The sequence below is a fragment of the Chiloscyllium punctatum genome, chromosome 42 (assembly GCF_047496795.1).
Source record: "Chiloscyllium punctatum isolate Juve2018m chromosome 42, sChiPun1.3, whole genome shotgun sequence".
Classification (NCBI taxonomy): Eukaryota; Metazoa; Chordata; class Chondrichthyes; order Orectolobiformes; family Hemiscylliidae; genus Chiloscyllium; species Chiloscyllium punctatum.
Genome location: NC_092780.1, coordinates 14,521,152 through 14,548,406, shown reverse-complemented (window position 1 = coordinate 14,548,406; position 27,255 = coordinate 14,521,152). Strand labels below are relative to the sequence as shown.

General features: G+C 42.3%; 1 protein-coding gene across 1 annotated transcript; it reads right to left on the bottom strand.

The window, feature by feature from the left end:
• Positions 1 to 1,753: 1,753 nt before the first annotated feature.
• Positions 1,754 to 27,043, bottom strand: psmd3 (proteasome 26S subunit, non-ATPase 3). Its single transcript, XM_072561461.1, has 12 exons — positions 26,632 to 27,043; positions 20,091 to 20,281; positions 18,813 to 18,950; positions 16,326 to 16,462; positions 11,060 to 11,250; positions 10,063 to 10,166; positions 9,658 to 9,772; positions 8,064 to 8,183; positions 6,793 to 6,896; positions 5,726 to 5,881; positions 4,350 to 4,400; positions 1,754 to 2,120 (listed from the first exon to the last, which is right to left on the bottom strand). The coding sequence occupies exons 1-12, from the start codon at positions 26,807 to 26,809 to the stop codon at positions 2,043 to 2,045; spliced, it is 1,563 nt and encodes a 520-aa protein (XP_072417562.1). The 5' UTR covers positions 26,810 to 27,043; the 3' UTR covers positions 1,754 to 2,042.
• Positions 27,044 to 27,255: the final 212 nt, after the last annotated feature.

Below are 27,255 nucleotides of genomic sequence, written 5' to 3'. Positions count from 1 at the left end.
AACATTTAAAGAGAGAGCAGGAGTAGTCTGTTCAGCCTGTCAACCTACTCCTCCATTCAATATCACTGCAGATCTGATAGTAACTTCATACCATTCCACTTGCCCTGACAATCCTTCATCCTTCTGTTTCCCAAGAATCTATCCACCTCTGCCTTGAAAATAATCCAAGGGTCAAACTCTCTTCATCTGCAGGTTGGCACCAAAGACTTACAACCCTCTCAGGGAAAAAAAAATCAGCATCAAGCATTTCAGATAGTCATAGAATCCCTGGTGTGGAAGTAGGCCATTCAGCCCATCGAGTCCACACCAACCCTTTGAAGGGTGTCTCATGCAGACCCATCAACCCATTATCCCTGTAACCCTGCATTTCCCATGGCTAATCTACCTAGCCTGCACATCCCTGGATGCTATGGTCAATTTAGCATAGGCAATCCACTTAACCTACACATGTTGACAGAAGACATTTTATAAATATTAGTACGATTGTGTTAGTGAGCTAACATTATAGTTTTGTCACATCGGCAATAGAATGCTTTCATTATTGTCCAGCTCCATCTACAAGCTTGCGTTTTACAGATCAGGTTTCATTGCGAACTCTTACTGTTTAACTAGTGTCAAAATGCAAATGAGAACTAATGAGAACTAAGACGTGTCACACTGCAATAAACATGCGTGTTGTATTTGAAATATTAGACATACCCCTCCATATCTCAATGAGCTGCTGAATCAGGAAAGTTCTCATTCTTATAATGAAAGCAAAGTACTGTAGATATTGGAAATCTGAAATTTAAAATATGTGCTGAAATTACTGAATGAGTCTTAGGATCCATGGAGAGAGGAACATAGATAATGATTCAGGTGAGAAATAAAGGCTCTGAAGGACATTCCTGTTTCTCTCTCTGTCAATGTCACCAGGCCTGCCGAGTACTTTTCAACACTTTTTCCTTAAGCCTAGTTAGCGCTGACAAAAAGGCTTCACTGTTCAGCAACAGAGGCACTGTAACAAGTTTGAACATCACTTGAAGTAAAATGAGAGAGCAATCTCATCGTAGATCATCAATGACCAATGTGAAATGGACTTAGGCAGACAGCAGCTAAGGACAGGGTTAATACTCCAACAAATACAGATCCAGGTCTGTTAAGTGGGTTTAGCACCTTCATCCGATCACCGTTCATGTGTGGACCTAATCAACGAGTTTCAACAATCAAGACCAACCCAATCCTACATCAATGATGCACAGATACATGCACTTCCAATGTGAGTCAATGGATAAGATTTGGTGAGAATTTCCTTCCTAGTCCAAAGATGGACAGGCCAGCAGCTGAGTTTAGCTGAATCAGGCACTGGAGATTGAATTTTAAAGTCTTCCTGCATTGTGAGGCTTTGCTTCCGGTTCACCATCACACAAGGCTAAGATCGTACCATTTTTGATGAGCCAGTGCTCACACAGGTCCAGAAAGCTAAATGTTTATTAAAAAGTAACTTCAATCCAATACTTTCAATTGATAAATATGAAGCATTTGTAAGAAAGAAATCTTTTGAAGCATTGTGAGATTTCAAGCAGCCCAAATATTCAACAGTGATGCCCAAGACCTTTCCAATGTTAACGGCTGAGACCTGATAATTCTCTGATGTTCAAACCAGTCAGAACAGAACACGAAAATTCTAAAATTGGGTTTGACTGTGCACAGTGGAATTGATTTTGTCATTTCAGCAGCCCACACAAGGAGAACTTTAAAAGAAAACCACAAATATTTGTTATCAGTTTTATTGACCATATATTTATCATCAGTCAGGTATTGTTTACAAGGCTTAAAGGGACAAAAGGTAACTATTCCTCAGAAAACAACAGTAAATTAAGAAAAATACAAGCAGTTAAAGATGAGTCAAACCTGGTTTGACAAGGTTAACATTCCCATTTGCAAACATCCAGACAGATTCGACTTTAAAGGACTTTAAAGTCACGATTCTAGTTTTATTGATCTTTACTGTTTGCAGTTACAATATTCCAAGTGTTTCAGAATCAAAATCCCATATAGCCTCATGGGAATCCATCATCATCATCCTCTGCCATTTCTTTTGCAAACTCCAGGTCTTGCTGTTCCCGTTCTCGCCGCTCCTGTAAGGCAGAGATGCCATTTGAAATGTGGACCTTGCATTCACACAAATTCATTTGAAAATTTTATCCATACTGCATTATAATTTTGTATCATATTTCACAGAGATGTTTCCAGACCACTTCCCATGGAATTAACCACAGTGAAGTAGCGCCTGTTGGGTTGATATAGATAAGTTGCATGCAGATGTCAAAAGCAGCTAAGAGAGTCAGTTAGTTTGCTTCTTTTTACTGCAGCTGGATCCAGGAGAAATACTGGCCACAACAGGGAGAATTTCCTGCTCTTCTTCAAACAGCAGGATTGTTAAACCCTAGTTGAACCACCAGAACATGAAAAAGGAATGTGACTCGATACTTTACAGATGGTATCAAGAATAAGGAGAAGTCTCTCAGTACTGTACTGTGATTGTTAACACTGTTACATTCTTGGGTCTTGGGAGCAGGTGGTGAGCCCAGACCTTCTGATGCAAAAGTGTCACATTATTGAGGACCAGAAATGAATGCCCCTCCATCACATTAGGGACTTAGCCAGTTCCTTCTTAAAGCCTTGCCATTTTCTTTTCCACAAATCTCTTGTTCCATTTTCATAGAAAAGTTGTTTAAACGTATTATTTTCATTTGACCCCCCCCCCCCCCCACTTAATTTTAAGTTGTCCCTCGAGTCCCATGGCTCCAGAACTTTCCTGAATCCAAAGATTTTCATGGCCATGGAGAATTTAAAACCTCAATTAAGTCTTGCCAATTACAGAGTGATACCTATGAATTTCAAACTTCCTGTATAATTGCCCTCTTAAATTTAGCAGTTGACACCATCGATATTTCTAAAAATAATTTTAGGCTTTCTGACATCACCCAAATTAAAGACATCGATACTGACTTGGCATGAACATCTGATACAATTTCATCAACCTCAACCTTACAACTCACACCCTCTTTGTTTCTTTCGTACCCATGAAAGTGATTTCAATGACCTATCCAACAATCTCCCTCTTCTGCTGTCACTTGAAGCATGTAAGAGAATGGTTACAACACAGGATGAGGCTACTCAGCCCATCACAAATGTGCTGGCTCCCACTCCCCCATCTTTCCCTGCAGCTCTGTATGAGTTTTCTCCTCAGGTAATTATCCAATTCACCTTCAAAAGTGCGATGGTGGCACCTTTAATCACAGCTTTCAGACAGGAGTATTCTTGGTGACTGCTTAATATTTACTAATTTCTGTCCTTCCACTAGTTTCATCACTTTGTATTGTTTTGAACTCCATCTGCCACATCTCTGGCAATGATATAACTTGCCCAAACCTCTAAGTGTTATTGAATCCAATTTGTTGGCATTCACAGCTCTGGACACTGTAGAAGTACTTTGCTCTCACCACACACACATAAACAGAAGCACAAGTCATGTGTTGTCCTAAAACTAACGCCTGACCAACAGCACCTCCAGGTATCAGCTTCAATGAGCAACCTTTCTGTGTTGAAACATTTAAAAAAAAAGGAAATATTGAAACATAGGAGCAAGTGTAGGCCATTCAGCCCTTCAATCCTCCTCCACTATTATGGCTGGTCATCCAATTAAGTTGGATAGTACATGGATAAGGAGGGTTTAGAAGGATATGGGCCAAATGCAAGCAAGTGGGACTAGTTTAGTTTGGGAAACTTGGTTAGCATGGATAGTTTGGACTGAAGGGTCTGTTTCTGTGTGGCATTACTCTATGACTCTAACCCTTTGACCTCCATTGTTCAATTCTCACTGCTCCAACTACTCTTGCCTGGTGTTTTTTTTTAGCCAATTAGTATTAGATCTAATAAAGGTGAATCCAGCATCAAATCTTCCTTGTAAGTCATGGTTTGGTCACCCTCCCTGTTGTTTTTTTGCACTAGACAGAAATGAAAATTGTTGAAGGTCACTTATGCATTTGCAATGTTTGCCATGGCTTTTCACTTGTCATCCCTTTAAGTAATGTTCCCAATCTACACCAACTCTGCAGTCTACTTTTCAGTCACACATCAGTCCATATTCTGGCATCGATCCTATGGGAACACATTTTGAGAATCAGTCTACATGCATGCCTTCCTGAAATCCAGACAGAGATCATCCCAGTCCCTAACCTTTACCAGAAAGACCTGCAACCCTTTTGAAGAAATCTGAATTGGTCAAACATTACTTACTGTCACCCCATTAAAACCCCAAAATGCTTCCCTACATTTGTGACTTCTATCAATGGAAACCTCACCTCAGCCGACTCCAGGTCTTTGTTGTATGACTTGGGTGGGAATCGCATTGCCTGTAAAGCAGAAGTGAACAATTTAATTATTTCTAGCCTCTAGAAATTTAAGTTCTAGATGACAAATCCCTCTTTATATTCTGATACAGAAGAAAGTTCCCAAGAGGCATTCTGTTGGTTCTAGAACCAGTATCCTGAACATTAGCTTTGAGTCACATTTGAATACTTTCCATCACAAAGCTCTAATAAACCAATTGCAGCTGGTAGGTCAAGCACTTTGAGGCCACAGAGATCTTATTCACTCCAAAGCCAATAAACCAGTGCAGCTGGGCAGCACAGTGGCACAGTGGTTAGCACTGCTGCCTCACAGCACCAGGGACCCAGGTTTGATTCCAGCCTCGGGCGACTGACTGTGTGGAGTTTGCACGTTCTCCCCGTGTCTGCGTGGGTTTCCTCCGGGTGCTCCGGTTTCCTCCCACAGTCTAAAGATGTGCAGGTCAGGTAAACTGGCCATGCTAAATTGCCCATTGTGTCAGGTGCATTAGTCAGAGGGAAAATGGGCCTGGGTGGGTTACTCTTCGAAGGGTCGGAGTGGACTTGTTGGGACGAAGGGCCTGTTTCCACACTGTAGGGAATCTAATCGGGAGCTGCATACACATGGCACTGGGCCACTCAATACTGGCCTTTAGCTAAGACTGTCTCGAAAGAAAATGACATCAATTGCTACAGAATAACCTGGTCACATTTGTTAAATGTAATGTCTTGTTCACAAAAATAATTACAATTAAAGAATAAAGACTGGAGAATCAGATTCTGCAAAACCAATGTCAGCCAGGGTTCCCCCTTCACTGCTCATTCCTTGTCAAAAAGATACTAGACTAGTCACCCAGAGCCAGAGAATCCAATTTATGTTCTATTGAGGCAGCTGGGGAATTTAAATTCAACTAAATAAGTATGGAACCAGCAATAAAACCTGACCCGGTGTATCAGTAAAGGTGACCATGTAACTACCCAATTGGCATACAAAAACAGTTCACTAATGCCAGCAACAACCAAATCCAATGAATGCAAAGAAACGTTTTCACCCCTCGCACAAACACTGCAAATGCTTCAAACCTACACGCAGATAAGGTAGTAAAAGAACATGGAAGTGTGTTATTTTGCAGAGAAAAGAACTTGGTCCACCTGAAAAACAAGCCAAACAACCAACTGATAAAGCAGAGCAAGGTAATCCAATCTTACGTTTTTGTAAGAGAAAACGGGTAATGTATCCCTCCAATTAGAAAACTATGGGTCAGAATTAATTCTTCATTACATCTCTATTGATCATTCTAAAAGTTCAACTCAATCCACAATGGAATCAGCCAGGTGTGGTTTTTCCTTACTTTGACAGACATGTTGTGAATATCCAGACAGAAGGAGATTCTCTGGTGGAATGCCAGCTGCGGCTCCCTTGTGCCATAAATATCGATAGTCTCTTTTGACTGGACATATCCTCTCTCATGGTTAATAGACGCCTCGATCACTCCATCACGAATGGCCTGGTTAAAAAAGAAAATTAGCATGTTTTTCTCTTGCATTTTTTCCTTCTTCTGAAGTGCAGCCCCATCCTGGGTTTTGGAAATTCAGCAGCCCCCTCAGTATCTGACGTAAGTGGGCAGTCTTGGTGCAAAAGACTGGAAAGTAAATATTATCAGAGGGTTCTAGTATGCTGGGCCACCGCTAAGGTCAGTCCTGCCTGGGTCAATACACTTCACAGCAGGAATCACTGGATATCGATCAGGTCGTTTTCGATATCACAAGACAGCTTGTTACGCCATAATAATACTCAACAGACTTGTTTCTTCTCAGTCTATACTGTGCCCCTCAAAGCTGAGCTCATTCAAAACCCCCGTCCTTTAGGGTTTTTAAAGTAAGAGTTCACTACTTGTGCAGCAAAACACTGAGTTGTGACATTTCAACTGCCTTATCCGACATAAAGGGAAAATAAAATGTAGCTGAGCCTTTATTAAAGTTGACTCCCTCTTCAATGAAGTTCAATTCAGAAAGCCACAGCAGGTGAAAACCACCACAATATCAATCACAGGTTTCCTAGATTCCTTTAATATTCCAATCACTCCCCCTTCACTCTCCAACCAGGAGATCCATAGATATTTGTAACTGGGGGTTGCCTGTTGCTAAGACTGGCCCAGGAAGCAATAGTGAGGTTCCAACCTCCTAAAGTCTGGACCTATTATAAACAACCACCAATGCACAACACACTGACTTCCTAATCCAGCCGCTTATTTGAGCGTCCCATCACCGGTCCAGTTACCTTTAAGGAGGGGGAATCCTCGCCCTTTCAAATTCAGAGACTGATAAATCTGCTGTGCACTTGCAATGCATTTTGATTTTAAAATTCAGAATTCAAGCAACATTTTTTCCTTTTAATCCCGCCCCCATTGGAATTTACCTTGGCAACTATAAACTCAGCATCTTCAGGACTGTCCAGCTGCAGTTTCTGTGCAATGTCAGTGAGAGAGATCCGAGAATAAGATAAACTAATCATCCTTACACCTGTAAAGGGAAGAAAGAGATTTTTAAAATTGTCTATGATTCAATTTTTTTTACGCTATTTTGCTGTAGCAGCTAGCATGAGCAAAACATACAAAAGGTATCAGAGCTTTTATCTTGAGGGGCTGAGGATTAAATGGAAGAGACAGTCTCATATCAGCGACACGGAGCAGACAGTTTCATATCAGCGACACTGAGCAGACAGTCTGGAATTTTGAACTTTGGCCCTCTCAGTTCTCTGTTTCTCTTCTCAAGCACCAAATTTGCTACTGGCTTCTCAGATTCCCAAAATGCTCTTGCTCTTCTCTGAATGTTTAAGTATTTTAAAATGCTGTCCCAACTCTAAAAGGTTAACCTGTCTTAAAAGGTGCAACAGTTGATGAAAAGGATTCACTTTCTATCCCTTCAAGACTCACCTGCCTCAGAGGTGTGTTATAACATGTCTGAACAGATTATTTCCAGAAGTACAATGGGAGAGGACACAGAAATAGCATTTAGGAAAAGGGCTGGGGAATCTTGTGGTGCAATGGCAGTGTTCCTACCCTGAGCCAGTCAAGTCCGACCTGCTCCAGAAGAGGTGTAATAACATCGCTGAAGAAGTTGATTAGAGAATAACTATTATCTAACAGCTGGTTTTTAAGGATTCATGTGTAGTATCAATGTCCCTAACTCTGGGCTATAAGGCCTGGATTCCCAGATTGGAAAAATCAGCCCTTTTTAAATCAATGAGAGGAATTGGTTAGGAAGGGGTGAGAGCAGTCTGAAGGTTTTATTAAATTATGATATGCAAACCAACAAATGTGGAAGACAGACTGATTCCTGCTTTGGTAAATGGATGACTCGATGTACAACAGTGAATATTAATTTACCTACTGCAAGCCTAGCTGTAATCAGCATGAGCTGAGAATCAAACTTGTGTTTTGTGTGGCTTTGTAACACATACTACAGAATATCTCCTTTGCAGAGTCAGTAGGGAGTCAAACAAATACCCCAAGTTGGGTGGTTCGAGTGGACTGCTAGTCAACTGTGTACACATTACAAGGACGAGGATATGAATCGCCCACGTTAAGAGGCCAATCAAGATGCACTACCCTGGGAGCAGTTGCTGAAGTAACTAAATAAAGAGGTGAAGTGCTGCAAATGGTTAATAATTTAAGACCAAATTCTGACCTGTTTTGATGACATTGTGGCGCAGGCGGATGATCAATGTATAGGTGCCATCAGTCTGAAATTTCTCTCCAAATTGTTCCAAAACCTGGTTAAACTTGGCCAAATTCCCAGTTCGCACAGCTAGCAGAGGGAAAGACAGAAATATGAAGCTATTTGTCCAAATTGAGAACAGCTCACTCAGGGCAACTTTTAAATGTAGCAGATTTTAAACAGAATTTTTGTCTAAACAAAAAAGAAACAGCTCAAAGAACAAACCTATAAGAAAACAAACATTTCTGCTATAAAACCACAGCGAACTCAATGAAAAAACACAAAAGAATAAATTTTACACCCAATTAAAACAAGCAAGAGTTATTTCCAGTCATTAGTATGATTGAGATCATATGGGTTTGCAAATCAAAAAACTTTAAATTAATTGTAGCATTTCTGAAATTAAATAAATGATATACATTTTTAGCATTCAGTGCCATAAACATGTGCTTCTAGAAAAGGGAACTTAAAATCCACACACTGTCCAAACTTCTGGATTTTTGGGCAGATTGGTAAAGAACATGAAGTCTCTCAGTTTCAATCTATATGTTCTGATAAATTGCATGCATCACAAGTCCCTGACAGTAACAGTACTAAAAGCAGCCTTATGCAGATCCAGGCCAGCAAAATAAAGAGGACCAAATCAACAAATCAGAGCAGAATTGTCTATTTCTCACAGCTGGATTTCCAGGGAGTCACTGAATCTCAAGCTTGCTCTATTCTATCACTACAATGCAACATCAGAGCAGACTTTGTTCAGTTTCCATCAAAGATGCCTCTGAACGCCTGTACCAAATTAGAGATAACTTCACATTCTTGAGATCTTGATTAAGACTGCCCTAGATACTCACAACTCTGAACAAAAATAAAGAGATTTTGGCCTCATCAATCTAGGTTGCTTTCAAAACCATAACACAGAGATACTAACCCATCAAGTCTTTAGCTCCACATTTCACTGATTGAAAAGCTGCTGCCATTTTAACAAACCAGCAGGTGGTGACTGAAGCTTCTGATGTGAATACTGAAGTGGACAGGGGCTAAAAATAAACTGATTCGAACTAATGAAATTAAAAACCTGCTTAACCTTAACCAATGGTATAATTATTTTGATCTAATCCTGAGTTAAACAACTTAAATTTTAAAGAGCAACAATACCAATCAGTTCAATGCATCCATTGGTTCAGTGAATTCCATAACCTTAAAAGACTCCATTTAAGAGTCACTAAGTCATTATAGAAGTCATCAATTCCAAAAAGTAAATGCTGATATGGTTTGCTATCAGGCTGAATTACATAACCTTGCAGTATGGCTAAACTACTTACATCTTTCCTCCTTTCAGTATCGTGGAAAGTTACAAAAGGAATTGCTTGAGGTGGCACAAGGGGTGAGACTATTTACTTCATCTAGATGGTGCTAGTGACTGCTTTGTAAGTGACACGTACAAGACAATCTTCACTTGCTGCATTCACAAGAAACTTCACGAGGTAACTGATTTTCCAAGGGAAGAAAAATATGAAATATGCTTTTAAATTAAAATACTTGTGCGTAGCTGCCTCATACACACCCTGAGTAAGCAGGAAGTATGGCATCAGGGAACGTTTAAGCGATGGTTGTCGGAACTGTAGCCTGTCTGGAATCTCACCCAATAGCAACTCCACCACAATCAGCAACTTATGAACCTGGTTAAAAAAAACACACGCAATTCTCATAAAATTAGTTTCGTTGACAAATTTACGAAGCCAAAAATGTGTTGCTGGAAAAGCACAGCAGGTCAGGCAGCATCCAAGGAGCAGGAGAATCGACGTCTCGGGCATGAGCCCTTCTTCAGGAATGAGGAGAGTGTGCCAAGCATCTGCAGTCCTCACTTTCTCCTAGAAAATTTATGAAGCCACCAGTGTTTTCAAGATGAATGACATTAAGGGAAAAAAAACATAAAAAGATTCCACTCTATAATTTTTTTTCAACTCACTGTTTGCTTAAAGCCGACTGCAGTGTGCTGCGGTGCCTTTCGCAAAGCGTTAGTCAGGGTTCTTCGTGCTTCAGAGTATTCTAACTGAATTGCTTTAATACGACCTAAACGCAACAAACTCAGTTAGTTTTCTCAATCAAACATCTATTTGGATATTACTAACATATCTAATCAGCATGTATAAAACAGGAGGTTCCAGAAAATATTTCAACGCAACAAATGAATTATTTACTGACTGACACTTTGCTGTATCTTTGCAAAGTTCGCAAACAATTTTTGTCACAGTGATTTAACAGCTGCTTACAGTATATTGCATGATAGTAATACAGGTGTATTCATCACCTATCTGGTGTGATAAATTATCAGATAACATGAACAGTAAATACTGATTCAGTCACAAAATGGGGAAAAGGCTGTGTCGTGACTGGAGAAAAACTGAATGAGCATTGTAGAAGGCATAATATCTCACAAAACTCTTTATTTTGCTTTCATTCCCAAAAGATTGCATCAGCTGTGACTCAGTTTTCAGCATTCTTGCCTCTGAGTCAGGAGCTTGTGCGTTTCAGTTGCACACCAGAGACAATGAGCACAAAACTCAGGCCTGATCTTTCTGAGGAAGTGCCACACTGTCCGTGCTGCCATCTTTTGGTAAGACATTGAAGGGGGGCCCCATTTAGTGAATGGGAATGATCCAATGAAATTCTTCTAAAGAGAATAATACACTGGTCAATATTTAGCTGCTGATCAACATCACTGCAAATAGAGATTATTTGGTCATTATCACACTGTTCTGTGAGACAACTTATCATGCACAAACCAGCTGCCAGTTTTCCTATATTACAACAGTGAGTACACTTCAAAATTAATTGTGCATAAAACTCTTTGGGATACACCAAAGTTGTCAATAGCAATGTACGAAATGAAGGTTTTCTTTAAAAAGAGTTAGCAGTTACTCTTTAACAATTACTTCACATTGTACAATTGGACTGAGTCTCACCAGTGTAATACAGATATCTTGCCCACTCGTTGTTATTTGCTTGTTCTGGAAAAATGGATTTGGAAACAAGCTTCTCTGCCTGATCATACAGGTTATACTGCAGGTAGTTTCTCAATAACAGGTTCAGCAGAGTGGCCTGTCCATCAGCATCATGGCGAAGGGTAGCTGTTCTCAAACGTGCGTGCAGAAAACTTCAAGCATAAAACAGAATGTTCATTCACAAGTTTATAAAGTTACACTTAAGGTCAGAACAACAATACATAGAATCATAGAATCCCTACAGTGTGCAAGCAGGCCCTTCAGCCCATCAACACTGTGTCCATCCAAAGAACATCCCACCCAGACCCCCTATACTACCTCAATAATCCATCTAGCCTGCACATCCCTGGACGTTATGGACAATTTAATTAATCCTAACCTGCACATCCTTGGGAGAAAACCAGAGCACCCGGAGGAAATCCACACAGATACAGGCAGAATGCCTGAGGGGACTATGCACAATTACCCCAAGGTGGAATCAAACCTGCTGAGAGGCAGCAGTGCTAACCACTGTGCTGCCCTGGTCGACTGTCATACAGTATATCCAGGCATCAGCATTTCCTTTTCTCTTCTTCACTGATGGTAACTTTCATGCTGAGATTTATCACTTTCACAGGCTTCAGACAAGAATCATTTAAGATACTGACTATTGAAGAATTATCCATAGTGGAGGTACAACAGAATCTGGCCAAAGGGTTTACTTTAGTATTATTTAATGGAATGTGAGCATCACTGCCAGGGTTAGCAGTACCCATGCTGCTTCTCCACCACCTTAAGGGCAATTCGGGATGGCCCACCCGCGCTTGCTTATTCACCTTCAAAGTTTTCTGAGCTTGTACCCAGAGAATGATACAATGGAGGATAAGATACAGTTACCAGTCCTGAATAACCAGGCCGAGTTCACTGAAACAGAAGGAGCTAAATCTGCTCAAGGTTACCGAAAGGTTAGCAAATAATGAAAGATATTTCCCCAATCTGTGAATCCTGTGGTTATAGATTTAGGCTTCATATTAAAAGCAGAAGATGGATGGTTACAAGAATCATAATCTCACAAAAGCTTATTAGACTATGTCCAGTTTTGAAAGCAAATTGATTATTTAATAATTAAACAAAACTATAATTCTGCAATGAATTGAAGCCAAATTCTGTAGCTATCTCCCAGATTCTGTAACAGGTTTGCCAGTATTTGGGGATGTTTTAGTCGTAAGTCACCATAAGGAACTGTGTGTCTATAATTTTCAGCCTCTGTTACATACGTAATTCATCTTCTACTCATTTTCTCTCACCTCCCATCAGCCAAAACAAAACCGTCCAAACTCTTAATGCTCAGCTTGATGCCAAGTTGAGTTTAAAATGCCAACGCCAATGTAATTTGCCATGTGCCAACTGGCATAGAGATAAGAACGATAGGGAAGTTAACATGTGGCTAAGAGATTGGTGTAGGAAAGAGGGATTCCATTTCATAGGGCATTGGCATCAGTTTGGAACCGGGGGATCTGTACTGTTGGGACGATCTCCAGCTGAACCGATCTGGAACCAGCGTTTGAGTGAAAAAGATAAATAGGATGGTCAGTAGGACTTTAAAATTCTGAGTCGGGGGAAGGGAAGCAAATGCGACAGGGAGTATGGAGTTAAACGGAAAGATAAACAGCATTTTCCAAGAGTGCAGGTGGGTTTAAGCTTGAGGCAGACTAGCAATGCAGCAAAAAGAAAGGATAACTTGGGACAACTTATGATTTCCGACATCTCTAATAACGATAACAAAGTTAGCATTAAGGCACTTTACCTGAATGCTTGCTGTTTTTGTAACAAAGTAGATGAATTAATGGCACAAATCATCGTGAATGATTATGATGTGGGAGGCATCACAGAGACGTTTTTGCAGAAGGTTCAGGACTGGCAGTTTACAGCTTATCGAAAAGACAGGAAGGTGGGTAGAGGGGGCGGTGTTGCCTTGTTAGTTAAGAATGAAGTTAAATCTATCACACTGAATGGTATAGGGTCAGATGATGTGGAGTCTGTGTGGCATGTCAGAAAGGCAAGGTCACTGTGATATGGAGGACTTCAATATGCAGGTGGACTGAGTGAATAATGTTGCCGATGGGTCCAAAACAAGGGAATTTGTGGAATGCTTATAGGATGGCTTTTTGGAACAGCTTGTGATGGAAGCCACAAGGGGGCAGGTTATTCTGGACTTAGTGCTATGTAATGAGCCAAACTTCATAAAAGATCTTAAAGGGAACAATTAGGAGGGAGTGATCATAATATGGTAGAGTTCAGTCTGCTGTTTGAAAGCGAGAAGGCAAAACTGGATGTAATGGCGTAACAGTTAAATAGAGGTAATTACAGGGGCATGAGAGAGGAACTGATGAAAATCGACTGGAAGCAGAGCCTAGCAGGGAGGACAGTAGAACAACAATGGCAGGAGTTTCTGGGTGTAATTGACGACACAGTACAGAGGTTCATCCCAAAGAAAAGAAAGATTATCGGGGGGTGGGGGGGCGGTAAAATTAGACAGCCATGGCTGACAAAGGAAGTCAGGATATGTATCAAAGAAAATGAGAGAGCCTATAAACTGGCCAAAAGCACTGGGAAATCAGAAGATCAGGAAGTCTACAAAAACAAACAGAGGATAACGAAGAGAGAAATACAGAAGGAGAGGATCAAATATGAAGGTAGGCTATCCAGTAATATTAGAAATGATGTAAAAGTTTCTTTCAATACATAAGAAACAAACGAGAGGTAAAAGTAGACAATGGGCCGCTCCTAATTGATGCTGAAAGGCTAGTGATGGGAGATAAGAAATAGCTGAAGAACGTAATAAGTACTTTGTGTCAGTTCACAGTGGAAGATATGAGTAATAGCCCAACAATTAAGGAGAGTTAGGGGACAGAGTTGAGTATGGCAGCCATTACAAAAGAGAAAGTGCTAAAAGGCATGGACTATTTTCTAAATGGTGAGAAAATTCATAAAGCCAAAGTACAAAGGGATCTGGGAATGCTGATCCAGGATTCTCTAAAGGTTAACTCGCAGGTTGAGTCCGTGATTAAGAAAGTGAATTCAACGTTGTCATTTATTTCAAGAGGGGTTGGATTATAAAAGCAGCGACGTGCTTCTGAGACTTTATAAAGCTCTAGTTAGGCCCCACTTAGAATACCAATTTTGGGCCCCACACCTCAGGAAGGACATACTGGCACTGGAGCGTGTCCAGCGGAGATTCCCATGGATGATTCACAAGTTAGGCTAACATAAGATGAACTGCTGAAGATCCTGGGATTGTATGCATTGGAGTTTAGAAGGCTGAGGGGAGATCTAATAGAAACTTACAAGATAATGCATGGCTTAGAAAGGGTGGACGCTGAGAAGTTGTTTCCATTAGGCGGGGAGACTAGGATCAGTCTTAAAATTACAGGGGGTCAATTCAGAACAGAAGAGAGGAGACATTTCTTCAGCCAGAGATTGGTGGGCCTGTGGAATTCATTGCCACGGAATGCAGTGGAGGCCGGGACGTTAAATGCCTTCAAGGCAGAGATTGATAAATTCTTGTCCTCGCAAGGAATTAAAGGCTATGGGGAGACTGCGGGTAAGTGGTGTTGAAATGCCCATCAGCTATGATTGAATGGCAGAGTGGATTCGATGGGCTGAACAGCCTTACTTCCACTCCTATGTCTAATGATCATACCAACTCTGCAATACTGCCAGTATATTTACCACCTTTTGCAAGGTTTGTAGCTCAGGTTGAGATTTAGGGTGTAGGTTTGCTCACTGAGCTGTAGGTTTGATATCCTTATGTTTCGTTACCTGGCTAGGTAACATCATCAGTGGCAACCTCCAAGTGAAGCGAAGCTGTTGTCTCCTGCTTTCTATTTATATCTTTCTCCTGGATGGGGTTCCTGGGATTTTTTGGGGTTTGTGGTGATGTCATTTCCTGTTCGTTTTCTGAGGGGTTGATAGATGGCATCTAGATCTGTGTGTTTTTTGTGGTTGAAGTGCCAGGCTTCTAGGAATTCTCTGGCATGCCTATGCTTAGCCTATCCCAGGATAGAGGTGTTGTCCCAGTCAAAATGGTGGCTTTTTTCATCTGTGTGTAGGGCTACGAGGGAGAAAGGGTCGTCTCTTTTTGTGGCTAGCTGGTGTTTGTGTATCCTAGTGGCTAACTTTCTTCTTGTTTGTCCTATGTAGGGTTTGTGGCAGTCCTTGCATGGAATTTTGTAGATGACATCGGTTTTGTCCATGGGATGTACTGGGTCTTTTAAGTTTGTTAGTTTTTGTTTGAGAGTGTTGGTGAGTTTGTCGCTACTAGGATTCCGAGGGGTCTTAGTAGTCTGGCTGTCATTTCTGAAACTTCTTTGATGTACGGTAAGGTGGTTTGGGTTTCTGGCTGCGTTTGGTCTGCTTGTCGTGGTTTGTTCTTGAGGAATCTGCGCACTGTATTTTTTGAGTATCCGTTCTTCTTGAATACGTTGTATAGGTGGTTCTCCTCTGTTTTGCGTAGTTTGCCTGTGCTGCAATATGTGGTGACTCGTTGGAATAGTGTTCTGATACTATTGTGTGTGTTGGGATGGTTGCTGGTGTAGTTAAGTATTTGGTCAGCGTTTGTCAGATTTCTGTATATGCAGGTTTGTAGTTCTCCGTTGTCCTTTCTTTCGACTGTAACGTCCAGGAATGCGAGTTTGTTGTTGGTTTCTTCATCCTTGGTGACATCACCACAAACCCCAGGAACCCCATCCAGGAGAAAGATATAAATAGAAAGGACACAACAGCTTCGCTTCACTTGGAGGTCGCCACTGATGATGTTATCCAGACGTTTCGTTACCTGGCTAGGTATCAAACCTACAGCTCAGCGAACAAACCTACACCCTATATTTACCACCAGCGCTAAAATTTGGAAAACAAGAAAATATGGAGGGCATATATAGTCAGGTCTCTGAATCATTGATGTCTTGTGGATTTGATTAAAAAGCGCAGGGAAACAGAAACATGTTGGCTAGTTCTGATGTGGAACTAAGACATATAAATTGCCCAAATGGCTGATATTTTGTATGTTCCTAATCAATAGGATTTAGTATTTATCACGTGGAAGCTAACATGGTAAATTGCTGATGGAAGTATCAAGATATATAAATCCCAAAAACAGTCCTTCATTTTCATTGCTATACACTGAACTGTAATTTTAATAAATCTTTACTGTTGTGCTCAAAGATCGAAAGTAAAACAACTTTCTCACCTTCTGACTGCATCGAGTTTACTTAGAAATTCATATACGCGAGCGTGGTAATAATAGCACTTAGCTGCAACCAAGTCTAGAGCCCGCCGATTCTGAGCAGCAATCTTTTGCATCAAATCATCTGAGCATTTCTGTGCCTGTATTACAGGGGAAAAAAAAAAGAAAATGTCATAAGCACTGGGTTTCTTTAGTGCCACCTTCCACTCTATTTTGGAGGTGCTAAATCCTACCAGAAGGTTCCAATATCACTTGCAAGTCAGTAATCTTCAAATGCAGCAGGAAACAAGCAGAAGTGTCAATTTTCAACCACTGTAGGTTTTTCCATCTGAAATCACTGCACTCTTCCAATTCTGGCCTCTTGTGCATCTTCACTTTTCCATAAGTATACCACTGGCAATGATGCCTTCAGTTGACTGGACCTAGAATTTTGTTCCTAGTACTTTCTGCTTCCTCCTCTCAAAATTGCTCCAAAGGACCAAATGTTTACATTACAGCACATCAACCTCACACACCACACACCCCCAACTTTCAAAGTGTTTTTGTATGGAGCTTAGTGTTAAATTAATCGACAGTGCGACATTAATGCGATAATTTAACACTAAAATTGCAATATAAACGTAAGGTGAATCAACTTGAGGTCCGCACATACACACTTTACAGAAGACAGGCCAGACGGAACACCTGGGTGATTATCTCTTCCTTACCAGGAGGCACTGAGGTCAAATGGAGTGTGGCAATTGTCATAGTTCAGTCAGAGGTTGAATCTAACAAAGGACTCTCTGGTCTGGAATCTTGGGCTTTAATGCTCAATCAAGAAGTGCCTTTACATCAGGTCTTTGGGAAGCTGGAATGTCACTTTTTTCATGATGAGCCTGGACTAGACTTGAACCGTTAGCTGAGTTTCACCATCTCTATAACCACAAAATCCCAGCCTGAGAACTTAACGTCAAAAGGAGTCAACTCATATCCGGATTAAAAGTAGCCCCCTCTTTCAAAACCTATTTAGGAAGTTTAAGGATGACATCTCCATTGTAATAGTGTGGACTAGATTCAAATAAAACAATCACAGCAAATTAAAGATTTTAAGTTGTGTGAATTGCCAGTCGATTGCATTTTGAAAATAAGACAACACAAAGCTATAACTGATGCACTTTCTTGATCAGTATGTGGGACTGAATTTAACACCTACCCCCTTTCCCACAACTGAACGATGGGAAGGAGAGATATGGAGAGCAGACAGCAGAGAGTAGACATCTTCCCCACTTTCAGGCACTTGGAAGGGTCAAGAGCATCCTCGAATCCCTAAGGTCAGCTGAGTTCCTTATCAGTGGCCACATCTCACCATCGATGCATTCAACTAACACAGGCAGGGGCCAGGCCAGCCCCCAGATAAACCTTGGTGGACGTGTCTGTGACCTTGTTGAAGCTGGGACCATTCCTTCTTAGGCATGCTCTCAGCAAAGGACACTTGCTGGGGCCCCTCTGAATGATTCTGGCAATGCTGCCCAATTTACCCATGTTCTTGGGCCCCAGCAACAATCCTCACTCTCTGGCTTACTACAGTAACAATAACTCTGAAGAGGCTGGTCACATGCCTCCCTATACCAGGAAAAGTGGCATGAAAATTCCCGGATGGGGCTGGGAACTGTGAATGGCAGCCGGTGGGCTAATTAGAAGCTAATCTCAACGGGGCTCCTGGGAAAGGACATGACAGGTTTGTTACCAGCTCTGCAAGGAAATAAATTCCGCTTCTGGAATCAGTCGTTAAAATCCCAACACACGCAGCACATTAATGCGATAAGTATGTTCTAGTGATCCATTACCTGGTCAATTTAGTTGTCCTCGGAATAACAGTCAGATTCTGCTTTGGCTCAGTGACAACGCTCTCACATCTGAGTCAGAAGACCATCTGTTAAAGCCTCATTCCAAAGACTTGAGCATGCACTCTAGGCTAACTCTTCACTGCTGTACTGGAAGAATGCCATAATCATCAGAAGTGCCATCTTTCAGACGTGATGTTAAACTGAACTACCTGCTCAGGTGGGCATAAAATATTTGCCTGCACTGGTGAAGAGTAGGGAAGTTCCTTCCATTGCATGACTTAGGATTAAGTAATTCACAGGCTGGAAAATGCTTTGAATTGTCCAGTATCTGTGGGACATTAACTCTTGCTTTTTATTCAAAAAGCATTTGATGTTTATTGAATTGGTAACTGGGGGACGTTGTTTTGCACAATGTGGCGGTCAAACTTCTTTGTAAAACTGAAACTGCACTACAACTGCAATTCTTTGGTTGTGAAGGAATTTGAATTATTCAGAAGATGTGAGAAGAGCTAATAAATCCAAGTGCTTTATTTAATTGCTACGAAGTTACAAAAACTTTTCTTAAGCAGCTTATAAATTAGTGAAAGTTGTTACTGCTTATTTAAGATTTTACAGTGTACAAATTTCTATTGGATGCCTATCTTGGAAGTCAAAACTCACTCACCTCAACATATCGTTTGTTGTTCGTCAGGTAAATGACAAGTAAAAGCTGAAGGTAGGCCTCTGCCTCAGGGAGAAGTGGTACTGTGGCAGCTTTCCCTGTTCGAGGGCGGAATTGTACATCTCCCTCTGTATCCATGGGCTTAAAGAAAGAATGACAGTTAGAAAACAGAACTGCATTGCATTGTCTACACAGCAATCAATTTTAATTGACCTGTAAAACAAAAACAGACCATTCTAGAGACTGAAGGCTCTGTGTGGTAGTTCTTTTTTGTTTCACACACCATACCCGGTGAATTTAACAATGCACACCCCTACCTTCCAGATAAAGGTGAGAAAACCATTTCATCTGCACTGTTTCTCAAAACAAACAATATGGAATTATAATGTTTCCAAGAAGTGATCATCATAAAAAAACCTATCTGCTTTTACGGAAGGAAATCTGCCATCCTTGCTGTTCTGACCTACATGTAACTCCAGACCAATTGCAATGTGGTTGACTCTTAATTGACCTCAGCAAGCCACTCAGTTCAAGGGCAATTAGGGATGGGAACCATCCACATCCCATGTAAGAATAAAAAATTACAAGCATTTGGATTTTATTCAACAGTTTAGCTACCCAACTCATGCTAACTTGTCAGCTAAGAAAATTAGTTCTAAATTAATCTCATTTATACTGATCAGACTACTGATCGCAAATGTAAATTCAAAAGTGAGTGATGAAATTACACATTACTGAATCACCTTTAGTTTGTCAATTAATCATTCTGGCTGGTTTGATACTTCTAATATTTACATTTATAATTCTAATGTTAATAAATATTTTTTAATTTATGTTTTCAAGAATCAGTAACAAGGGTATAATGATTTCACTCAGCTTGCACACATCCTGACACAAGGTTGATGTGGCAAATGGTTCTATGATCCAAATCACTTGATGCAAGATAGTTTGGCAATGCAAATTTTAGTTATCCTTTAACTTCTCAGTAGGGGCTAAATGGTAAACTCGAGATGATCCCTCAAGAGGAAATTCAGGTGAATGAGTTAAGGATTCCCTTTAGGAAATAATGGGAATCGACAATGTGGTAATAAGGAGGGCAAGTGTAATTCAGGTGGAGATTACCCATGAATGATAGAATAATCTCAAAGTGGCAAATGCTTCCTTCTGCCCTGATTTGTCTAAAACATTTGATGAATTTCTTGTTCAGCCAAATAACTACCTTGGATTTGCACATTAACAATCATTAAAACATCTACCGAGCGCTCAGTGTTCAACACTAACCTCTTCAAGAAAAGCCAGAAGGAAATCCCGCATCGAGGTGTTTGATATGAAGAAACCATTGATGGCCTTGTAAAGGACAGTAGGGTTCAATCTGCGACAGGTTGGAGGAAGTGCTCGCAGCGCCCGCAGGACAAACCGTGGTTCTTTACTTGAAACAGCTTTCTCAATCTGCTTCACATGTTCTTTAATATCTGAAAGGAAAAATATTAATGCCTTGTTTCAAACTAACTGGAATTATTGTTTTGATGTTGATTCCTACCTTCAAATCCCAATGACCTTGTGACCACTGAGATTTTCCCACCCATGATCAGCTGCCCCTTTACAAAGTTGTACTCTCCACGTGTTTCAACAGGAGACAATCTTAAAAAGGTATCAAACTCACTTCCTGTAACGTCTTTCCCAGCACATTTTACTGATAACATTCCTACTGTTGCAAATAATTGTATGGGCACCATGAGCTAGCCCATGCATCTCTCACACACACTGCCCACATTGCTGGCGATGGTTTGCCATACACTTCAGAATACAAACTCTATTCACTGCTCCATACTCGGGTGCATACTGTAAACAGATTCAATGAATATCATGGCTACAAATCAAAATTCACCTTGTTCTCCAGCGCCCTGAAAACTAGAGGCAACAGCCTTAATAGTTACTGCTTTCTGAACTACACAACAAAATTTTCCCCAGTGTTTTTTTTTTGAAAAGCTGCCAGTTCTATTAATTCCAATTGATAGCTACAATAACAGAATCATTCTAATCGGACCTTTTCTAGAGCAGGTTCCTGCAACATACATTATAAGCCCAACTTCGCAATGAAAGGTATCATACTTGATAATTTCTGAGGCACACTATTAGCTGGCCATCGATGTGTGTCTGAATACAATATGCAGTATATGAAGGCACCTTTATACAATGGGTAAAAACAGTAATCAAGCAACCGAGTTGGGGATTAATCACTAATAGTTAAATTCTAAAACACTCGCTATGATGGAAAATATGGGTTGTGAATTTAACTTAATTAGAAATTACACAAAATTTAAAGACACTTCCCTGTGATTTGCCTGCTAAGACATAACAGAAATAAAAAATTCTCACCTTCAAATTTTTTTGTGACCTCACTCTAACCATCTAGCCTCTTTTATCTCTAAAACCAGACGTATCATATACTTCTTTTTCCTCTTATTTTGACCTCCTGCACAATTTCCATTTTCTCCAACTCACCTCTGACATCGGAATTCAATCAGTTCATGGTTAGAATTCTCTCCTAAAACACGTTGGCTTCAACACTGCCTCTAGATCTCTGAAAGTGATCTGTATGATTGGGGGCTTTGTCAACCCTCTGAATATCTCTGTCCCACCTCTAGTGATTACTGTAAATCTTGGCCTATAAATCAGGCCAGCATCTAAGGATCTCAGCCCGCTTGGTACACCAGCCTCATTCCTGAAGAAAGGCTTATACCCGAAACGTCGATTCTCCTGCTCCTCAGATGCTGTGGCACAGCGGTTAGCACTGCTGCCTCACAGCACCAGAGACCCGGGTTCAATTCCCGCCTCGGGCGACTGTCTGTGTGGAGTTTGCACATTTTCCCCGTGTCTGCGTGGGTTTCCTCCGGGTGCTCCGGTTTCCTCCCACAGTCCAAAGATGTGCAGGTCAGGTGAATTGGCCATGCTAAATTGCCCATAGTGTTAGTTAAGGGATAAATGTAGGGGTGTGGGTGGGTTGCGCTTCGGCGGGGCGGTGTGGACTTGTTGGGCCGAAGGGCCTGTTTCCACACTGTAAGTAATCTAATCTGTCTGGCCTGCTGCGCTTTTCCAGCACCACACTTTTCAACTCCCAGCATCTAAGGAAGCCAGATTCTTCCAGTACCCCACAAAAACAAAAATCAAGTTTTTGCATATATTTGGCGTACAAATTGAGTCCACTTTTCAATCACAGCATGTTACACTTGCATTAGCCGTCAATTTTTAAAGGGGCTATGGGGAGTGGGTAGGAAAGTGGGGTTGAAGCCCAAGATCAGCCATGATCTTATTGAACGGCAAGTGTGCTGGGCCATTGCTTGTACCCCTGCTCCTGTTTCTTGTGTTCTTTACATGTTTTTTTACACACCAGTACCTGATAATGCAGCATTAGGAAACAAGCAAACAATACAGGCTGTGGATGCTAATAACATTTCAAAACAACGGCCACATATTCTGGTGGCTTGTTTCTGTATGTGTATTGGGATCCCGACTTTGGACAGACTTTGAGGTCTTAAAGTTTGACTGAATTACCAACATTTATAGTGTGGTTCTGTAGCACCCTGGGGCTTCTTCCAAACCCAAGGCTCCATATTAGTAAGTTGTTGTTGACAGAAACTGGATTACTTCCACAGCTTTTTCTCCACTACTTTTCATAAACACAAAATGAGGTGAGAAACCGTTATTTGTCACTGCTGAAAAGGTCATCATCCTAATGAAACTATTAATGAAGTAATAAGCAATGATACAAATTAGACAGATATTAGATTTGACAGTAAGGCTTGTGGGCATCAGACTGATAACTAAGAGTTTGTAAATTCAAATACCACTACAGCAAGTATAAAACTGAAGAATCCAGTTTACAACTTGTTCTTGTTTGTAACTTGCATTAGGATAAATCATTTACTGCCTTTTGAACAAGACTGCAGCCAAGAAAATTTATGAGACTGTTGTAAAGTCCCAGCCAACTCACTAAGAGAACCTGATCTGACCTGCAAACAACATGAGAGCAATACAAAAATAGAATTGCTTGATGCAAAATCACCAAGATTCATCTGATTCAACAACTGTTGACAAATCATTTCAAGCGATCTTTATTCGGCAGGACCTTTGGGGCATTGATATACGCAGGGATCTTGGGGTGAAAGACCACAGCTCCCTGCAAATAGATAAGATGGTAAGTATGATGTACGGCATGCTTTCCTTCATCGGTTGGGCCACTGAGTATAAACGTTTAGTTCGGCCACATCGTGTGTAGTTCTGATCGCCACACAATGGGAAGGATGTGGAGGCTTTGGAGAGGGTGTAAAAAAAGTTTACTAGGATTGTAGTGTATTATCTATGAAAAGAGATTGGACAAACTGGATTGTTTTAACTACAGCATCAGAGGCTGAGGAGGAATCTAATAAAACTATGAAAGGCACGGATAGGGTGAATCATCTTTTTTGCAGAGTGGAAACATCAAATACTATGGGCCATTGGTGAGAAGGGAAAAGCTTAAAGGATATGTGTGAGATAAGGTTTTCTTTTAAAACACAGGGGACTGTAGGGGCCTGGAATGTGGTGCTACGAAAAGTGGCAGATGCAGCTATGATAGCAACGTTTCAACAGGCACATGAACAGGCAAGGAAGAGAGAGAATTAGACCATATGCAGGCAGATGGGATTAGTTTAGAATGGCATATGGCTGGCACAGACATGGAGGGGCAAAGGACCCATTCACATGTTATACTGTTCTATGATCGTGACACTAGAGAGACAGTATCTGGAGTGCTGGGAAAAGTTTTGGTCACCTTATTTAAGGAAGAATGTAAACATGTTGAAGATAGTTCCTAGAATGGTTATTAAACTGATACCGGGTTGTCTTCTGAGGAAAGGTTAAAATAGTAAGAGGCCTAACTAAAGCGAAGGTAGGGTTGTGTAATGGTCTATTCTGTATTTGATGTGCAGACTGATCTGTCTCTAACCCACAAAGGTAATCTATCTGGGATAGTTTAAGATACATAGTGATAGGTTTCTTTAGGAAAACCTTGCTCTTCAGGATAATCAGACCCGTACAGCTTTCAATTCAACTTCATGCTCATTTTATCGACTCAACATATTTATTTATTCTTTCATGGGACATGGGTGCTCCTTGCAATGGCCAATGTTTATAATCCATCCTTGAATGGAGACAGTGGCACAGTGGTGATGGTGCTAAATAACAAACCAGCCTGCTACTCTAGGACAAAGGTTCAAGTGTCACTTCTGCTGCCGCTGTAATCTAAATTCAATCAGTAGTTAATTGAATGCAGAATACAAATTAACCTTGAACTTGGTGACTTTCTAGATAATGTCAGACAACAATTAAGGGTCGACCACATTGCTGTGGGTATGGAGTCATGTGTAGGTCAGGACAGCAAATTTCCTTCCTTAAAGCACATTAGTGAATCAGGTTGTTGTAAAAACCTAAAAACCTATCGACAAGAGTTGGTGTGCTCACCATTACTGAGACTGCCTGACAATTCCAAAGTATTAATCAGATTAAAATTCCAGCAGCTGCCATGGAGGGATTTAAACCGGCATTCCAATATTAACCCAGGTGACTGGATTACTACAGCTATGTATCTATGAGCAAGGGGACTGAAGTCATGCTTGACAGTAATAATCTTCTTTGTATGTTATATATAGGATGATCCAGTTCTCTGTACCTAATCCCCACTGTTTAATTGAGATAATTTATGTCGAGTTTACTTGGGGATAATTCTTTGTGAATATTCTACTCAACCCCTGCATGATGATATTCGGTTTTCTCCCTGCCCTCAGCCCCACTGTTTAGATTGAGCTGGCTGAGTTTATCACTTGTGAATCTTTGCTCCACCACCTACCCACAATCATCCAGCTCTCTGCCCCCAAACCCCCACTGTTTAACAGGGGTCATGATGTGGAGGATATTTTAGAATACAAACTCTGCTCTCACCCAACTAAAATAGTGATGTGGTTCAGTTCTCTCCCCAATCTGTTTGGATCAGATTGAGATAATTGACTTTATATCTTCTGGATATTTTACCCTCACCCCACGTTCTCTGCTCCACACCCCATAATTTCAATTTTAAGTTTGGAATTGATTGTTATAGAGTCATAGAGATGTACAGCATGGAAACAGACCCTTACCTGCCAGCACACGGCCCATATCCCTCCATACCCTTCCTATTCATATACCTATCCAGCTGCCTTTTAAATGTTGCAATTGTTCCAGCCTCCACCACTTCCTCTGGCAGCTCATTCCATACACGTACCACCCTCTGCATGAAAACATTGTCCCATAGGCTCTTTTGTATCTTTCCCCTCTCACCCAAAACCTATACCCTCTATTCTGGACTCTCCTTTGCAGATAGTGAAACAATTCTGTCTTCATTGCAAGATTACCTGAGCAACATTTCCTTTTGGATCTTTTTTTTACATAAACAACCCCCACCCCCAACACACACAATGCCAGTGGGATTTAGTTCTCACTGCCCCTCAGACCCACTCTGTCTAGATCGAGACAGTTGAGATTTACTATTTCTAAACTTTTTATATATACATGCACACACATATATAAATAATGTATATATTGCTCAGCATCCCCAGCCCCTCTAAATCCCCAGTGTTTCACTGGAGGATTGTCGGTGTGGGGCTGATTATTCCTTGTGGATATATTTTATCCCTAACCCACTCCTACACCATGCTGTGGTGGAATTCAATTCCCTTTGCCCAACTCTGTTTGGATTAAGTTTATTTCTAGCAGATATTTTAAGCCCCTCTCCAGGATGATCCAACTCCCCCCCCCCCCCCCACTGCACCATCCAAGAAAAATCCAGTCCCTATCACCATTCTTCCCAACTCCCCAGAATAATCCAGTACCCTCCCCACCCCAGGATGATCCAGTCTCCCCCCCCCCCAAGAATGATCCAGTACCCCCCCCACTCCCCAGGATGATCCAGTACCCCCCCCCACTCCAGGATGATCCAGTCCCCCCGACCCCAGGATGATCCAGTACCCCCCCCACTCCCCAGGATGATCCAGTACCCCCGTACTCCAGGATGATCCAGACCCCCCCCACTCCCCAGGATGATCCAGTACCCCCGTACTCCAGGATGATCCAGACCCCCCCACTCCCCAGGATGATCCAGTACCCCCATACTCCAGGATGATCCAGACCCCCCCCACCCCAGGATGATCCAGACCCCCCCCACCCCAGGATGATCCAGACCCCCCCACCCCAGGATGATCAAGTTCCCCCCCCAGAATGATCCAGTACCCCCCCCCCAGGATGATCCAGACCCCCCCCCCACCCCAGGATGATCAAGATTCCCCCCCCCAGAATGATCCAGTACCCCCCCCCCACTCCCCAGGATGATCCAGACCCCCCCACCCCAGGATGATCAAGTTCCCCCCCCAGAATGATACAGTACCCCCCCCCCTCCAGGATGATCCAGACCCCCCCCCCCCAGGATGATCAAGTTCCCCCCCCCAGAATGATCCAGTACCCCCCCCCCCCACTCCCCAGGATAATCCAGTACCCCCCCCCTCCAGGATGATCCAGACCCCCCCCCCACCCCAGGATGATCAAGATTCCCCCCCCCAGAATGATCCAGTACCCCCCCCCGGATGATCAAGATCCCCCACCCCCACCCCCACGATGATCCAGACCCCCCCCCCCCCGAATGATCCAGACCCCCCCCCCACCCCAGGATGATCAAGATCCCCCCCCCCAGAATGATCCAGTACCCCCCCCCCCCACTCTCTGACCCGGACCCTGACCCCCCCCGGTGCCTCACCCTCTAAGGTGATCAGGTCCAGCTCCTTCTGGCTCTTCTCTCCGCTCTCGGGCGGCTCGGCCTCGGGCTCGGCGGACACATCCTTCATTTCCACATCGGGGGCAGGAGGCCCGGCCGCCAGCTTGGCCTTGTCCGGGGCCGGCTCCTTGGGCTTGTGCTTCCCCGCCGTGTCCTTCATGGCGGCGGGAAGGGAGAAGGAGAGGCCGGTGCGGGGGCCTGGCGGAGGGAGCGGGGCCTGGGCCTGGAGGTCGGTGGTGGTTCCAGCTGCGGTCTCTGTCTCCGGGGCCTCTCTCTCTCACCGCCTTCCCGCTCCCGTGTCTCCGCGATGACTGAGCACTATCTCCCAGGCTCTACCCCCGCCCCCTCCCGGACTAGGCCGCACCGTCAGGCACGCTCAATCCACCGCCGCATCATCTACCGCAGCCGCGACACATCGAGCGCAGATCCCCATCAAACATCGATCGATGGCGCTTGGTGGTTATTGTGTGTTCTCTTTCTGGCCCAATTTACTCGGACCTAATACAGTCAGTGCTGATATAACGCGATGGTTCCATTCTCATACAAACCCAACGTTATAAGAAAATCGTGTAATGGCGGCACCATGTAAACCGAGAGCCCCAATCG